Below are 15,472 nucleotides of genomic sequence, written 5' to 3'. Positions count from 1 at the left end.
ATTTGACAAAATCCAGCAGCCTTTCTTGATAAAAACTCTCAGCAAGGTGGGAATAGAAGGATCATACCTCTACATCATAAAAGCCATATACGATAAACCCACAGCCAGCATCACACTCAATGGACAAAAACTAAAACCATTTCTCCTAAGAACAGGAATAAGATAGGGATGCCCTCCTGTTCAACATAGTACTGGAAGTACTAGCCATTGCAATCAGACAAGAAGAAATAAAAGGCATCCAAATTGGAAAAGAAGAAACAAAACTGTCCTTATTCGCAGATGACATGATACTGTACATAGAAAACCCTAAAGACTCCATAAAAAATTATTAGACTTAATAAATGAATTCAGCAAGGTAGCAGGATACAAAATTAATGCCAAGAAATTTATGGCATTACTATACACCAATAGTGAAGTTTCAGAAAGAGTGACTAAAAAAGCAATTCCATTTACCATTGTACCAAAAAAATTAAGATACGTAGGAATAAACTTAACTAAAGAGGTAAAAGAACCATGTGGATTCCTGCAACAGAGAGGAATTGACAGGAGTGCCCCAGCCATGAAGACAGAAGAGAATCAGTCCAGAGATGGAAGACGCTGACAACACCTTGCCATACTAGCAAACAGGAGCTGTGTGTCACTGAAGGATGCCCAGGACCAAACCAGAGATGGTCGGAACTGCATCAATACCATTTGTCAAACAACCAGATCTGAAATACCATTGCTGACATGTACACATAAGGAACTGTTTGATATTGAAATAGGGATGAAAAAGAACTGTTAGCCCAGAAAGGAACTCACTACAGACTGATTCATTTGCCTCTCAGCATAACCTTTATGGCTTGTCTCAGTCCTTATAAGGGAATTCCTTGTATCACATGATCTAACGCATCTAGGGGAAATAACAAACAACATAAATTGATGAACAGAAACAGAACTGGAGACAGAGAAGCAGCAATCACCCTCCCCTACCCCCTCAGAGGGAAGGTAGGAGAGGGTGGGGGCAAAGGGAAGATATCAACCAAAGGACTTGTGTGCATGAATATAAGCCTAACCAGAGGTCATGGACAGCAGGGGGTGGGCATACATGGGGAGGGGTTTGGGATGGGAATGGGGGGGGATGAGGACACTTATGTGACAACATAATCAATAAAGAAATTAAAAAAAAGTTTTAAGAGAAAAAAACACCTCATGGACATGAACAACAGTGTGGTGATTACAGGGAGGAGTGGAGGAGAGTACAGGGGATTAAATGGTGATGGATGGAGACTTGACTTGGGGTGGTGAACAAACACTATACAGATGATGTGTTGTAGAATTGTGCACCTGAAACCTGTATCATTTTGTTAACCAATGCCACCTCAATAAATTCAATTAAAAAAAGAGGTAAAAGACCTATATGCAAAAAACTACAGGACACTGAAAAAAAGAGACAGAGGAAGATATAAACAGATGGAAGAACATACTGTGTTCATGGATTGGTAGAATCAAAATCATCAAAATGTCCATACTACCCAAAGCAATCTATAGATTCAATGCAATCCCCATTAAAATGCCAATGGCATATTTCACAGACCTAGAATGAACTCTCCAAAAATTCATCTGGAATAAAAAAAAGCCCCAAATAGCTGCAGCAATCCTGAGAAAGAAGAACTAAGTAGGTGGGATCTCAATACCAGATATCAAGCTGTATTACAAAGCTGTTCTCAAAACAGCCAAGTACTGGCATAAGAACAGACATATAGATCAATGGAATAGAATAGAGAACCCAGAAATCTACCCAAACCACTATGCCCAATTAATATTCAACAAAGGGGGCATGAACACACAATGGAGTCAAGACAGCCTCTTCAATAAATGGTGTTGGGAAAATTGGACAGATACATGCAAAAAAAAAAAAAAATGGAACTAGTCCACTAACTTACACCATCACAAAAAAAAACTCAAAATGGATAAAGGACTTAAACATAAGATGGAAAACCATAAAAATATTGGAGGAATCCACAGGCAGCAAAATCTCAGATATATGCGAAAGGAACTTTTTCACTGATATTGCTCTTAGGGCAATGGGAAACAAAGAGAAAACAAACAAATGAGACTACATCAAAATAAAAAGCTTCTGCACAGCAAAAGAAACCATCAACAAAACAACAAGAAAGCCCACTGCATAGGCGAACATATTTGCCAGTGTTATCTCTGATAAGGTTTAATCTCTAAAATTTACAAGGGACTCATACAACTCAACAAAAGGAAGATTAACAATCCAATTAAAAAAATGGGCAAAGGATCTAAGTAGTAGACACTTTTTGAAAGAAGACAGAAGGAACGCCAAGAGACATATGAAAACAAGCTCAAAGTCACTAGTTATCCGAGGTATGCAAATCAAAATGACAATGGGATACCATCTCACACCTGTCAGAATGGCTGTCATCAACAAGTCAACAAACGACAAGTGCTGGCGAGGATGTGGAGAAAAAGGAACCCTCGTGCACTGCTGTGGGAATGCAGACTGGTGCGGTCATTGTGGTAAACAGTATGGAGCTGCCTCAAAAAATTAAAAATGGAACTCCTATTTGATCCAGTAATCCCCCTTGCAGGAATATATCCCAAGAAATCAGAAACACCAATCAGAAAGGGTATATGCATCCCTATGTTCATAGCAGTATAATTTACAATAGCTAAGATTTTGAAAAAGCCTAAGTGCCCATCAGCAGAAGAGTGGATTAGAAAACCATGGTACATCCAGTGTTTCCCAAACTTCTCTCATGATGAGAATCACCTGGTGGAGTTGTTAAAACACAGATTCCTGAATCCCACCTAAGAAGTGCTAAACTAGAATTTTGGGGAACTTATAGGTAAAATTGTCTTAGAGCACTAGTTAAGTATACAATTTTACCTATATGTTCCCAAAAATTCTAATTTAGCACTTCTTAGGTGGGATTCAGGAATCTGTGTTTAACAACTCCACCAGGTGATTCTCATCATGAGAGAAGTTTGGGAAACACTGATCTACACAATGGAAGACTACGCTGCGTTAAAAAAGGAAGACCTCTTACCATTCACAACAGCATGGATGGAACTGGAGAGCACTATGCTAAGTGAAATAAGCCAGTCAGAGAAAGATAAATATCACATGATCTTACTCATTTGTGGAATATAATGAACAATATATACTGATGAACAAAAACAGATCCAGAGACAATGAAGCAACAAACATAACAATCAAACCTCAGAGGGAAGGCAGAGAAGGGTAGGGGTTGGGGGGTGAGAGATCAACCAAAGGACTTGTATGCATGCATACTAGTATAAGCATAACCAATGGACACCGACACTGGGGCAGTGGGGATTTGTCCTGGTTGGTAGGAGTGGCTTGGGAAGGGTTAAAGGGGGAAAAAGGAGACATGTAATACTTTAAACAATAAAGTCCACATTGAAATGATATTTGTAAGTCTGTTATCTTTGTTACCACATGATTAAAGAAATGAAGCTTGAAGAAGAAAAAAGAGTTGATGTATGTAAAAGTGCTTAGTCTTGGTCTTAAACATAGTGAACACTCACAAGACATGAATTTTCTTCTTGCTTCTTTCTTCATATCCCACCCCACCTAATTAAACTGTTAGCTTAATTATACACGTGTTACTCTTTTCTTTCCATTCACTCTTTTCTAGGTAGTTAAAGGTTTCCATGCTTCCTTCTTTCTACCTTCTGCCCAAACTAGTTTTGTATCAAGAGTAGCCTAATGGATGTGGAATCCCAAGGATTGAGCTCCAGTCTTGTCTCTGTCTGTAGCTTGCTACCGGACCTTTACTTTGATGGGCTTTAGCTTCTTTATCTGTAAAATTAGATGTTCTGATGATTTAATGCTATATAATATAATGGAAAAAGCATCCAAACTTGAATGTAAATCCAGCCTCCACCACTTGCTAACCATATGATTTGTGCAAGTTGTTTAGTTCCTTTAAACTTTACCTTTCTCATCTACAAAATGAGGCAGCACCATTCACCTCATAGAGTTATGGTCAGGACCAGTTGAAATAACATATTTAAAGTGCTTGGTACATGATTGGGCATTTAATAAGTGCTAGTTCTATATTGCCTTTAGGAGGCTTTCTAATTCTAAAACCATGTGATTCTAGCCAAGAAAATGCAATCTCTTACCCTTTACTCTAATTTATAGCTCATACTCATCAGTCCAAGACTGCATGAGGGGATTTCTTTCATGAGGAAAATCTGTATATTGCAACAACTCATTTTAGAAAAAAATCCTTCATTGCATTGCCTGTGATTTACCAAAAACTAATTAAACCCATAAATTTAGACTGTCACCACATTCACAATACCTAAGACACGATTTTTCTCTTTTTCTCCAGACAATTCGTCCAGTATTTCATAGCAGGCAGCTTGGGTCACCTTCACCATTTTCTGTAGATCTTTATATTCTCGATAAAACAACATCTTCCTCTTGCCAATGTTAATATCGAGAGCCCCCAGGGCCTCTCCTGTTCTCTCACGAAGTGGAATTACTATGTGGCTTTCTCCACAGAAAGAGGCCAAAAGAACTTCTGAACTGTCTGTACACTTAAAAAGGAAGTCCCTGGAATCAAAACCAAATAAGCATAGGGGTATCAGCAATCAGGAAAGTTCATAACATTCCACCCAAACCTATTGAATCACTTTCTTTTGTGCCTACTACTCTTCACCCCACCAGCTCTTGTTACTATTTCATATGCCTAGACCACTTCATCTCTGGATTTCACAGAGCTCTCCCTCAGCACACTCACTCATCTCCTCTTAAGGAAGCCTTCCCTACCCATGTAGTCTAAAGTAGTAGCACCTGAGTCATGCTCCATCCTGTTATCTGCTTTATTGTCTTGACTGTACTTATACTTCTCTGAATGGTATTCACTTTTTTGTTTGTTTACATGTTGTCCAATAAGTATTGGAGGAATGCATGAAGGAATGATGAGTGTTAGGTTCTCTAGAAGCAGCACCTGAGACAGGGAAGTGATTTATGAAGGGAATGCTCTCAGGAGAAACCTGTGAGGGCCTAAGGAAAGGAGGAGAGGGAAGGGAGGAAATCTACATAAGAATATGATTACAGGTAAAGTCTAACCTCAGCCGGATCCCCAGGGGAGCTCTGGGAAGCAAACTGTCAAAGTCTGTCCCACCTGGGTGCAAGGAAGAGGTCTTTTGTCAGCAGTTGGCTCTACGTTGCTCTGTAGGAGGAAATAGTGTTCACATAACTAGTAGGCACCTCCTGGTGAGAAGCTCCCATTTCTGAAGGGCACTCCTCCAGAGAAAGCTAACAGTGTGAGGCATTGGCAGCAGCACTTGCAGCAGCCTGCAAAAGGTACCCGGGGGATCTGAGCTGGGCATCAACAGCATCTGCTTCAGTGAGAGACCTGAGGTTTCCACAGAAATGCAGTGGCATAGCGAGGTACAGACACATCTCTTTCTATCTCTTTTCCTCTTTCCCCATCTACACTGGGATGTCTTTCTTTTGAGATTATTTGTAAAAATGTCGGTGTTTTGCACTGCTTCAAAAAGCACATTTACAGTTTATAATATCAATCCTATAATGACAGGTAAGATTCTGTCTTTCTTTTGCTACTCCCACCACTGTGTGACTTTATAACCATAGTAATGATGCATCATGCATCATTAAATGAGTCTGGGTATTACAAAGACTCCCATAGAACTCTTGAACACCACAAGGAATAATTATGTGGAAAAGAGTTTTTAACGTAATTAACATTCTGGTACTAAAATTTAATTAAATAAGATACTTAAATATCAACTTAGCCTTTGGGCTCAAATAGGTTATTGGCTGCACTGACCCTCCTTAAGAAGCAGTCCAGCCGAAACTGGTTTGGCTCAGTGGATAGAGCATTGGTCTGCGGACTGAAAGGTCCCGGGTTCGATTCCGGTCAAGGGCATGTACCTTGGTTGCGGGCACATCCCCGGTGGGGGTTGTGCAGGAGGCAGCTGGTCGATGTATCTCTCTCATCGATGTTTCTAGCTCTCTATCCCTCTCCCTTCCTCTCTGTGAAAAATCAATAAAATATATTTTAAAAAAAGAAGAAGCAGTCCGCCCCTCTGGCAATTGGAGTGTTCTCAGTAAAGATGTTTTGCATCTGTCCACAGTTTAATAGAGTTCCTGGATTCCACAGGTGAGAAGCAGTTGTAGTAACCTAGAACTGGCTACTTATTGAAAATTACATTCTTTGACTTCTGTCCTCTTTTGCCCCACCTTGTCTTCTTTAAATAAAATATACTTGTTCGCTGAAATCAGTTTGGCTCAGTGGATAGAGCGTCGGTCTGCGGACTGAAAGGTCCCAGGTTTGATTTCAGTCAAGGGCATGTACATTGGTTGTGAGCACATCCCCAGTAGGGGGTGTGCAAGAGGCAGCTGGTCAATGTTTCTCTCTCATCGAAGTTTCTAGCTATCTATCCGTCTCCCTTCTTCTCTGTAAAAAATCAATAAAATATATTTAAAATATATATATTTATACTTGTTCCTACTGAAATTTGTTTTAAAAAGGACTTGAGGGGGAAAGGAGTTAATATGACCCATGCAGTCAGGAAACTATCTCTAAAATCCAATCATAATGAGAGTCATTGTATACTAATAAGAGGCAAAAACTGTGTCTTCAGATCTATCACACCCGGCTACATACTCTGGCAAGCAAACAAAACCAGACATGAAGATGCCTCTCATACCTGAAGACGCATGACTTCCTGAAGATGATAGGGGGATTTTTGTGGATTTCTGTAAGACCTTGGGGCCCTGTGACCATCATGTTGCGTAAAACATAGTCTGAACCCTTGAAAGGAAGAAGATACTTCATTATGGAGAAGAACAATTAGACTTCATATTTTCATTAAAGCTTTTGGGGACAGATAAGTAGGAAAAAGTTAGAAAAGTTTAGATGATTTCTAGTTTTAAGTACAGTGACATTTTACTTACTCAGTACCATTAAGGAATGAGGTGTTCCACAAGAGAGAGATGTCAAAATATGAGACTTATTTAAATGCAAAAGCATATTTTTAAAATAATTGTGATAAAATGCTGTGTTTATATTATTTTTCCGAAAAGTGCACTGTAGAAAAGCCCCTACCCCAGGCACGTTTCAGGATATGTTAAAATGAGTTGTTGTTTTTTTCCTTGGGTTTTCTAAATTGGAATAGAAAGGAAAGATTATTTTCAAGCTACTAAGCAGTTGGCTTTGCCTTGTGGAAAACCCCATCTTTAGCTGGAAGTACAAAGTCAAGGTACAGAGGGAAGCAACATGAGAACTGGGGAGAGAAAGAACATGAGGGAGCCATGATGGCATTGAATCCCTGGATCTGGTCATCCTAGCAGCCAACCTGATGTCTGTCCTTTCTTCATTTCTGTCACACGAGTCAACAAATTCCTCTTTTTGCCTAAGGCAGTATGAGATGATTCCTGCCACTCAATTGTGGACAGTTTGAGTTTGTGTCATGGGAACTATGTCCCCGGTTAGCCTAATAGCTAACTAATTATACTATTGATAGTTTTAAAACATCAGCAAGAAACTCTGTTACCCTGAGAAGGTCTAACCCTGCCCAGCCTGGCCTACCTGTTCTGGGCTCGGCTCAATGAAGTATGTAGTGATGGAGTCAATGTTGGGCACGATGTTGTAGAGCCAGCTAATGCCAGTGATCACAGCGTGCAGGATGTGCTCCCGGCTGTGCACGTAGTGATAGGCAGTGCTAAAGACATTGGCAACACCCTGTAGAGACAGAATAGTTTAATTGCCTTTTCTTTTTAAAATAGAAAAATAATTAGAAATGTATCCATTGGATTATCTTTTTCACTAATGGTAATCTGTTTCCTCCAAATTACTTCTCAAAAGGTAGTCTCTAGCTTCTACTGTGAAAAAGAAAAAGAAAAGAAAAAAAAAAAAAGGATCATTAAGAAATCAGAGGTGTAAAAAGAAATCTACCATAAGATCCACATAACTTATATGTTTACTGATAATCATCCAGTGAAATTTGTGATATGTGCAATCAGAAAATAGCATCAGAAAAACAAAATAAAATTTGAAATGAGAAAAAAATGTTTAAAAGCTAAGATGAATGCTAGCCTTGAGCAGATGGATAGGAGTGCCCTGATCTGATACAATATTAATGTCTGTATCTTTACATGGCTACTGTCATCAGCTCAGCAGAACAGGATGTTCTGAGTTCGAAAGCTTGCAACATGCACAATCTTCTTATGGGCACAAAATGATACTGTTCCATAGAGAAGCAATGGGAAGTCCTTAATACTCGTCTGTGGTCTTGTTGTCAAGAAACTCTAGGAACCACAAAGTCTTCAAAAATATATGTAGCCCAGATGGTGTGGCTCAGTGGTTGAGCGTCAACCCATGAACTAGGAGGTCATGGATGATTCCCAGTCAGGGCACATGCTTGGGTTTCAGGCTGGAGTCTCTCTCATCATTGATGTTTCTTTCTCTCTCTCCCTTTCCCTTTCTCTTTCTGAAATAAATAAAAACATATAAAAAATATATATGCCTGGCTGGCATAGTTCAATGGTTGAGCGTTGACCTATGAACCAGGAGGTCACAGTTTGATTCCCAGTCAGGGCACATGCCTGGGTTGTGGGCTCAATCTCTAGTGTGGGGCATGCAGGAGGCAGCTAATCAATTATTCTCTCTTATCATAGATGTTTCAATCTTTCCCTCCCTCCTCCTCCTCTCTGAAATTGATAAAAATAGGTTTAAATATGTATATATGTACTTTATTTTAGATCCCAAGGCACCTAAGATAATAATACAGGAGGCTTTACCTCCAAGGACTAGAAAATCTATTTATAATTGATTTTGAGATGTTCTCTAACAAGGCTGTGTATTATTTCACCTCCTGATAACTCCATACTCCTCCATTTTGCTTCTAAATATCTTCATATCATTATGTCAGATGAGAATGAATCTTATTATTTAAAAGATGTCCAGAGAAAAAAGATTCTACCACTTTCCAGTTACCCAGTAAGTGAGAAGAGAAATTTTAAAATAATGGTAAATAAAATGGTAAATTTTAAACAAATGGTAAATTTGTTTCCCAGAGGCTTACAGGGAAACAAATGATAAGGGCAGAGCAAGTTCCTGATTGCCACTATAAAGGTTTTATAGTGTGCCCATTGCCTCCATAAAGGCTTTCAATCTTCCTCCATTGCAATTTCCATTCATAAAATTAAATTTAAATGTTTGTAGAAATGATCCAGTTATTGTATAGTTTTAAAAGTGCCTAAAACTTAAGCATTTTTCTTCATTCTTTATCCTCAAACATTATAACACTGATATCAGGAGCTATGGGGTCACATATCATATTAAGTACCATTTGTTGAAGAGCAAAGGATTTATAGGTACCTCTACTAATAAAAAAATAAATCTTCTTTCTAAAAGTTCAGTCCGACTATGTGGGTCTTAGTGGCCTAATAGTTGGATTTTGGTTCTGTGTCTATGATCAATGCAAGGGACACATTAATAATCTTCCCGGAGATTCTGAGGCATAGTTGTGCAACTGAAGCTGACAGTTCTTCCATGTGTAATGCAGAACCTCTCAAAATACTGACACATACACACAGGGAACTGGAACCATATGACAACCCACTCTACATATATAGCTCTACCCGCATCTAGTTTCAGGTTTTGCTTTTTCTTCTTTATGTATAAAAGGAGAAGCCATCCTACCATTGCTAAGGACGAATTCTTCTCTGACTTACCTGATAGAATTTGATCTCATGAGGCAAGAAGATGTTTATTTTCTGGGGATCTCTTAGTGTGTCAACAGCCAGGACCCCAAAGATCCTCATATATGCATTCTGAAGAGGCAGAGCCAGGAATGATCCATTTTGATCATTCTCCTTGCGGGAATTGTTCCAGAAGAAAATGTTCCCGTGGTGCTGAACTTGAGGGACATGTACTGGCTTCCCTTTATCTATTACTGTAAAGCTGAGAGATGGGAATGTGAGCATGGAAGAAAGGCACAGGAGGAGCTTTAGGTTAAACCATGTAAGAAACTAGATCAACTCTCCGTTCATAATCATTGGCATTACATGTCAGAGAAGTGGACTCATAAAATTACCAGTCTGGAGAGTCTGACTTGAAAGAAAGATTAGATCGTAACAGAGAAAACATACATAACCAGGACATGGGAGACATACTTTAAAGATAAGGCAGAAATAATTGGGCTGATATTGTAAAGCAGAATCCCTACATGGCCAATCAATACCTAAGGTAAACTCTAGAAACAATCAAGTGAAATCACCTGAGACTGGAAACGAATCATCTCGACTTTAGAAGCTTTGGTGACCTGAGGCATTTCTCTCTAGGATTTCAATGCTAACTTATTTGAGAAAGGAAATTATTATTTTTTTTAAAAGAAGGGTGAAATCACTTGGCTCATGTGGCTCAGCAGATGAGCATCAACCCAGGAACCAAGAGGTCCCTGTTTGGATTCTTGGTCAGGGCACATACCTGAGGTGTGGGCTCGATCCTCAGTAGGGGGCATGCAGGAGGCAGCCGATGGATAATGATGTTCCTCTCGCGTCAATGTTTCTCTCTCTATACATCTCCCTTCCTCTCTCTAAAAATCAAAACGTATTTTTTTAAAAGGAAGGTAAAATCAACTTTCCCAAGAAATTCTTACCTGATTCCCTTCATGTCCCTGTAGAGCACTTTGTTCAGTACAAATGGAGCATCATCTAAAGTACAAGCTACATTCCTTAACAGAACAGCCCCTCTGTTAGGCAGTAGTCGGTTTTCTTCTAAGAGGGAAATGTGAGCACTGATCTTCTTATTTCCATGGACTTGAGCATCCTATGGCAAAATGTTGCTGATCATGTATTTGCCAATAGCTATTCTCTTAATCACATCTTCCTTCATTAGCCAGTTTGTGCCTTTGACCCAATAATTTCACTTTCATGAATAAATAATGAAGATATTACTATTTATGGGCAATGAAGAAAAGTGTACACTGGCTCCATAGCTGTCCCTCAAACCTGAGTTTTAGTGAGTGTAATGGATTGACTTTATGCCAATTAGACTGGTTTACTAAAAATAAATAAATAAATATCAAAGCCCATTCAAATGTAGAGGTTTAAAACTTGGAGCCCACCTGGCTGGCATGACTCAGTGGTTGAGTATTGACATATGAGTCAGGGCACATGCTGGGGTTGCAGGCTCTATCCTCACTGTGGGATATGCAGAGGGCAGCCGATCAATGATTTTCTCTCTCATTGCTTTTCTCCCTCTCCCTTCCTCCTTCTCTCTGAAGTAAAAAAAAAATTATATATAAATATATATATTTCCCCCCCCCTCTACTTGGATCCCTTTGGCCCTGGCCAGGTAGCTCAGGCAAGAATGTCAAACTCATGGTCTGTGGGCTGCAAGCGAATTTGACATGCTTGGGTTAGAGCGTTGTCCTGATATGCTAAGGTTGTGGATTCAACCCCTGGTCAGTGCACATGCAAGAATCAGCCAGTGAATAAATAAGTGGAACAACAAAAAAGTTTTCTTTTCTTTCTCTCTCCCTTTCTCTCTCTCTCTCTCTCTCTCTCTCTCTCTCTCTCTCTCTAACCAATATACATATTTGAAAAAACTTATATCCCTTTGAGCTATAGTCAGATTGTTTGAGCTTCAGTTAATTTTAGAGAGCTGCGACAAGAAAATGGCTTCATTTTACTCATATTTCTTAACCTTAATCTACTATTATGTGAATGTGGAAAAATGTTCTGAAGTAATTATTAACAAAGATTGGCTATGACATTTGATTTATGTCATTTTAGGAAATGATTTTTTGGGGGCCTCAGATTGAAGACTTTATGCAATTACTATTTCTATTGAAATAACTGAAAATTCTCTATATCTAAAATTTATTATGTTACCAAGAATATGATGTGTTAATACATATACTGAACACATCCATAAGTTGGGGGACATGAGAGATACTTTCTTGATATTTGTCTCATCTTTCTATATATTTAGGTTTGCTTTTCATGCCTTTTTTTCTGCCTTTATTTCTCCTTTTCTACATAAAAATCTATAGAGTCACAAAAATATAGTGCTGTTTCTCTTGTGATACTATAGATCTTTGAAGCAAGTTGGAGTAATAGCTCTTTTTTTTTTTTTAATTGGTCTCCTGTTCCTAGTCACACCATTTCAAACTACATTAGAAACTTCAGCCATTCAGGACATAATTCCAATAATCAAGTGTTGCTGTTTAGCTGAGTCAAATGACAAAGTTCCCTGGATCAAAGAAATCTGTGATATATGTAGAAGATAGCCATGTTATTATTTCTATTTGGGAGGAGCAGCAAGCTGGAAGTTTTGAGGTGGCAAAGTTGTGGACGTGGTCCATGATGGTCATGTGTTTTAAGTGACATGATTTTGTAATAGTCTCAGCTTGTTTCTAGGCAGTGTTATGAAAACTAGAGGCTTTGTGCCTGAAATTCATGCACAGTGGTGGTGTTCCTCAGCCCAGCCTGCACCCTCTCCAATCTGGGATCCCTTGAGGGGTGTCTGACTGCTGGTTTAGGCCCACTCCTGGAGATCCCTGTGGGATTGGGCAGAAATGGGCAGTTGGACATCCCTCTCACAATCTGGGACTGCTGGCTCCTAACTGCTCACCTGCCTGCCTGATTGCCCCTAACCACTCCCCTGCCAACCTGATCACGCCCAACTGTCCTCCTCTGCCTGCCATCTTGTGGCGGCCATCTTGTGATGATGTGAGGGTGTCGTATGAGGGCACGAGGACTACCTAGGCTTTTATTATAGTATAGATTGTGTGGTGTTGGATTCCACTTTATAATAACTTTATGTTTTAAATAGCTCTTTTTTGAACTGATTCTCAAAACATCATGTGAGAGAGATATAATATCATCTCCTTCCAATCTCCCTATTGGTATTTTTTTTTTATATCAGTCCATTTTCTGTTCTAGGTTTTTTTGAGTCTCAGCACAAATGAAATTAGAAATCCTAAGACATAATTCTGTCTTTTGTACGTTTCTTCTCTGAATCTGCCTTGCCAACCTGCAGTCATTCCAATTGCATCTTCCCTAGGCTTTAGGTCATTGTAATGTATTAAAAAGAGAGAGAGGAGGGGGGGAAAATCTATTGCAATACCCAGAAAATTTTAAGAGAATTTAGTGTGCTCCTACTTTACATCCATTGAATATCACCTACTGTGAGGAAGTTTTTCTTTGTATGTGTCATTTTAGAAAACATACCTGTGTGAGGGCCCTGAAGGTCGCAGTGTACACGGGCTCCAACGATACTCCACTTTTTTCTGCAGCATGTTGGATATGGTGCAGCCACTTCCGTCTCGCACTGTTCCTCAGAACCTCAAAATGGCTTCTTTCTAAGCTGGTCATCAGAAACTCCACAAGGCTTTCCAGAACCTGATCTTCATTGCCCCTGAGTTCAGATACAACCAATTCTATGTATTTCTGAAATTGTTTTGAAGACAACCTCACTTCCTGACCAGGGTGTGGCTTTGGAAATTCGATATGAAATTTAGCTGAAAGATATAAACACAAAACCAAGGACTAACCAAAAGCTCATTTACCTGTGGAAGAAATTTTCATTCTCCTCTTACAGCAAACTGAAGTCTCTTGACAAATGTCACCCCTCCCCCCCAATGGAAAATCAGGTATATTAAAGGCAAGCCAACACAACATGTTACAGTGAATTCCTATGATAAACTCAAGATGAGCTCTATGTCATCTTTCCTGTTTTTGTTTTATTTATTTAATCCTACCACCTAGTCAGGTGAAATTCCAGGGTCAACTTTCATTCCACCCTACATTTTACCATCCATTTCCAATAGACTGCTTAACTCTCTCCTGTTAGTCATTGACAATGTATCTTCCTCACCTTTCCTGCTTCCATAATACTAAACCAGTATTAATCACTTTACAAGTGGATTATCAATGGTAAGGCTCAATACATATTTGTGAAATTAAATTAAAACACAACTTGAATTATGCAATTTATTGGTTCAAGGTATATTTGGATCCAGTCCATTTTCTACGAATATTTTCCCATAATACCGTATAGGAATTATTTATTTCAATATCCCCATTCTATTCATGATCCTCGACTTGCCTAGCACACTTCTGCACCCACATCTATCTTTTGTGGTTTTTTTTTTTTAGCATACAATCACAATCTACCACCTAACCTAAACATTACCAATAACTTACATCTTCTTTTATGCCCTTGCCATTGTTTCACTCCCTGCCTATCCACATCACTGCACCAGTATTCTGAGATTTTGCTTTCACTTTATCTTTTCCTTCCTTTTCTTTTCCCAATAGTGTTATTGAGTTAAATGCCCTACTTAAATAGCAACGAACACTGAATGTCCAGATTACTATGATCTCTGAACACATAATAATCTGGCCACTCAGTGTATATCCTATATAATAAAAGGCTAATATGCAAATTGTCCCCTTGATCAGGAGTTCAACTAGTAGGCAGGCCGGCCAACCACCCATGTCCCCTCCCCCTGGCCAGGCTGGCCAGACCCATTCATGAATTCATGCACTGGGCCTCTAATATATATACACACACTGAGTGGCCAGATTATTATGTGTTGAGAGATCATAATGATCTGACCACTCAGTGTATATAATAAAGCAAATTTTATCATTTAAGAATACATCCAACAAATGTCAATAGCTATTCCATGGGAAGTAATGGAAGAAGATAAATTTTTATCTTAAATTCTACAGTGTAGACAGGTCACATGTTCTATAGATTTTTTTTTATATATTATATTTCTGCTCAAAAGATTAGGCTATATTAGATGGGAATAAAATGGAAAATTACAGTGTAAAAGTTTCAATTTGCCCTTTTCATATAGAAAACTTCCATTTTGAGGACACCAGCAGAAACATTTCTAGGAATTTCTAATTCTGTAACATTATCCTATTTAAACCCCAATTTTTAATCTTGGACACAGAAATGCATAAGAAGGGCAGAGAAAAAACAACAAACAAACAAAAAAGTTCTGTCTAAAGGTTTTCCAATCTGTTATTAGCTAATGTTTGAATTTAAATGTTTTTCCTTTTTTAAGACACAAAATCTGTCTTTCAGCTTCCATATGACCATCAGTTCAGCAGTTATCTCCACAGGCCTGGTGGCTACCAAGATGTATTTTTGTATGAGTCTACCCTTGGAGAGAATAATTTGTTCTTCCTGCTTACAGACATTTTCTTCTGGCAGCAGATTCTGCCTCCTCATTACTTTCTTCATTTTTATTTGCTGGGCTTAACCCATTTCATTTTATGCTTTCTACCTATCCCTACTGCTGTCCTTCAATCATATATATATTGGAACATCCTTATAACATTATCTATCTTCAGGTTCCTTAAATTCCAGAATTCATTGTGTCTAACTGCTTCATTTTACGAATGAGGACACCTTGACCTACAGAAATTCAATAA

General features: G+C 38.8%; 1 protein-coding gene across 1 annotated transcript in view; it reads right to left on the bottom strand.

The window, feature by feature from the left end:
• Positions 1-15,472, bottom strand: part of EFCAB5 (EF-hand calcium binding domain 5) — a gene marked incomplete at its 3' end in the record, with an annotated part of 62,714 nt that overhangs the window by 2,969 nt on the left and 44,273 nt on the right. The window contains exons 12-17 of the mRNA XM_084862347.1: positions 13,253-13,542; positions 10,675-10,844; positions 9,749-9,977; positions 7,602-7,754; positions 6,721-6,821; positions 4,341-4,594 (exon numbers count right to left, since the gene is read on the bottom strand). Of these exons, the coding sequence (XP_084718473.1) occupies positions 4,341-4,594; positions 6,721-6,821; positions 7,602-7,754; positions 9,749-9,977; positions 10,675-10,844; positions 13,253-13,542 (1,197 nt within the window). The remainder of the gene's footprint in view (positions 1-4,340; positions 4,595-6,720; positions 6,822-7,601; positions 7,755-9,748; positions 9,978-10,674; positions 10,845-13,252; positions 13,543-15,472) is intronic.

Source organism: Pipistrellus hanaki (assembly GCF_964339955.1).
Source record: "Pipistrellus hanaki genome assembly, chromosome: 16".
Taxonomy (NCBI): Eukaryota; Metazoa; Chordata; class Mammalia; order Chiroptera; family Vespertilionidae; genus Pipistrellus; species Pipistrellus hanaki.
The sequence above is the reverse complement of the archived record's forward strand: the minus strand, read 5'-3'. Positions and strand labels throughout refer to the sequence as shown.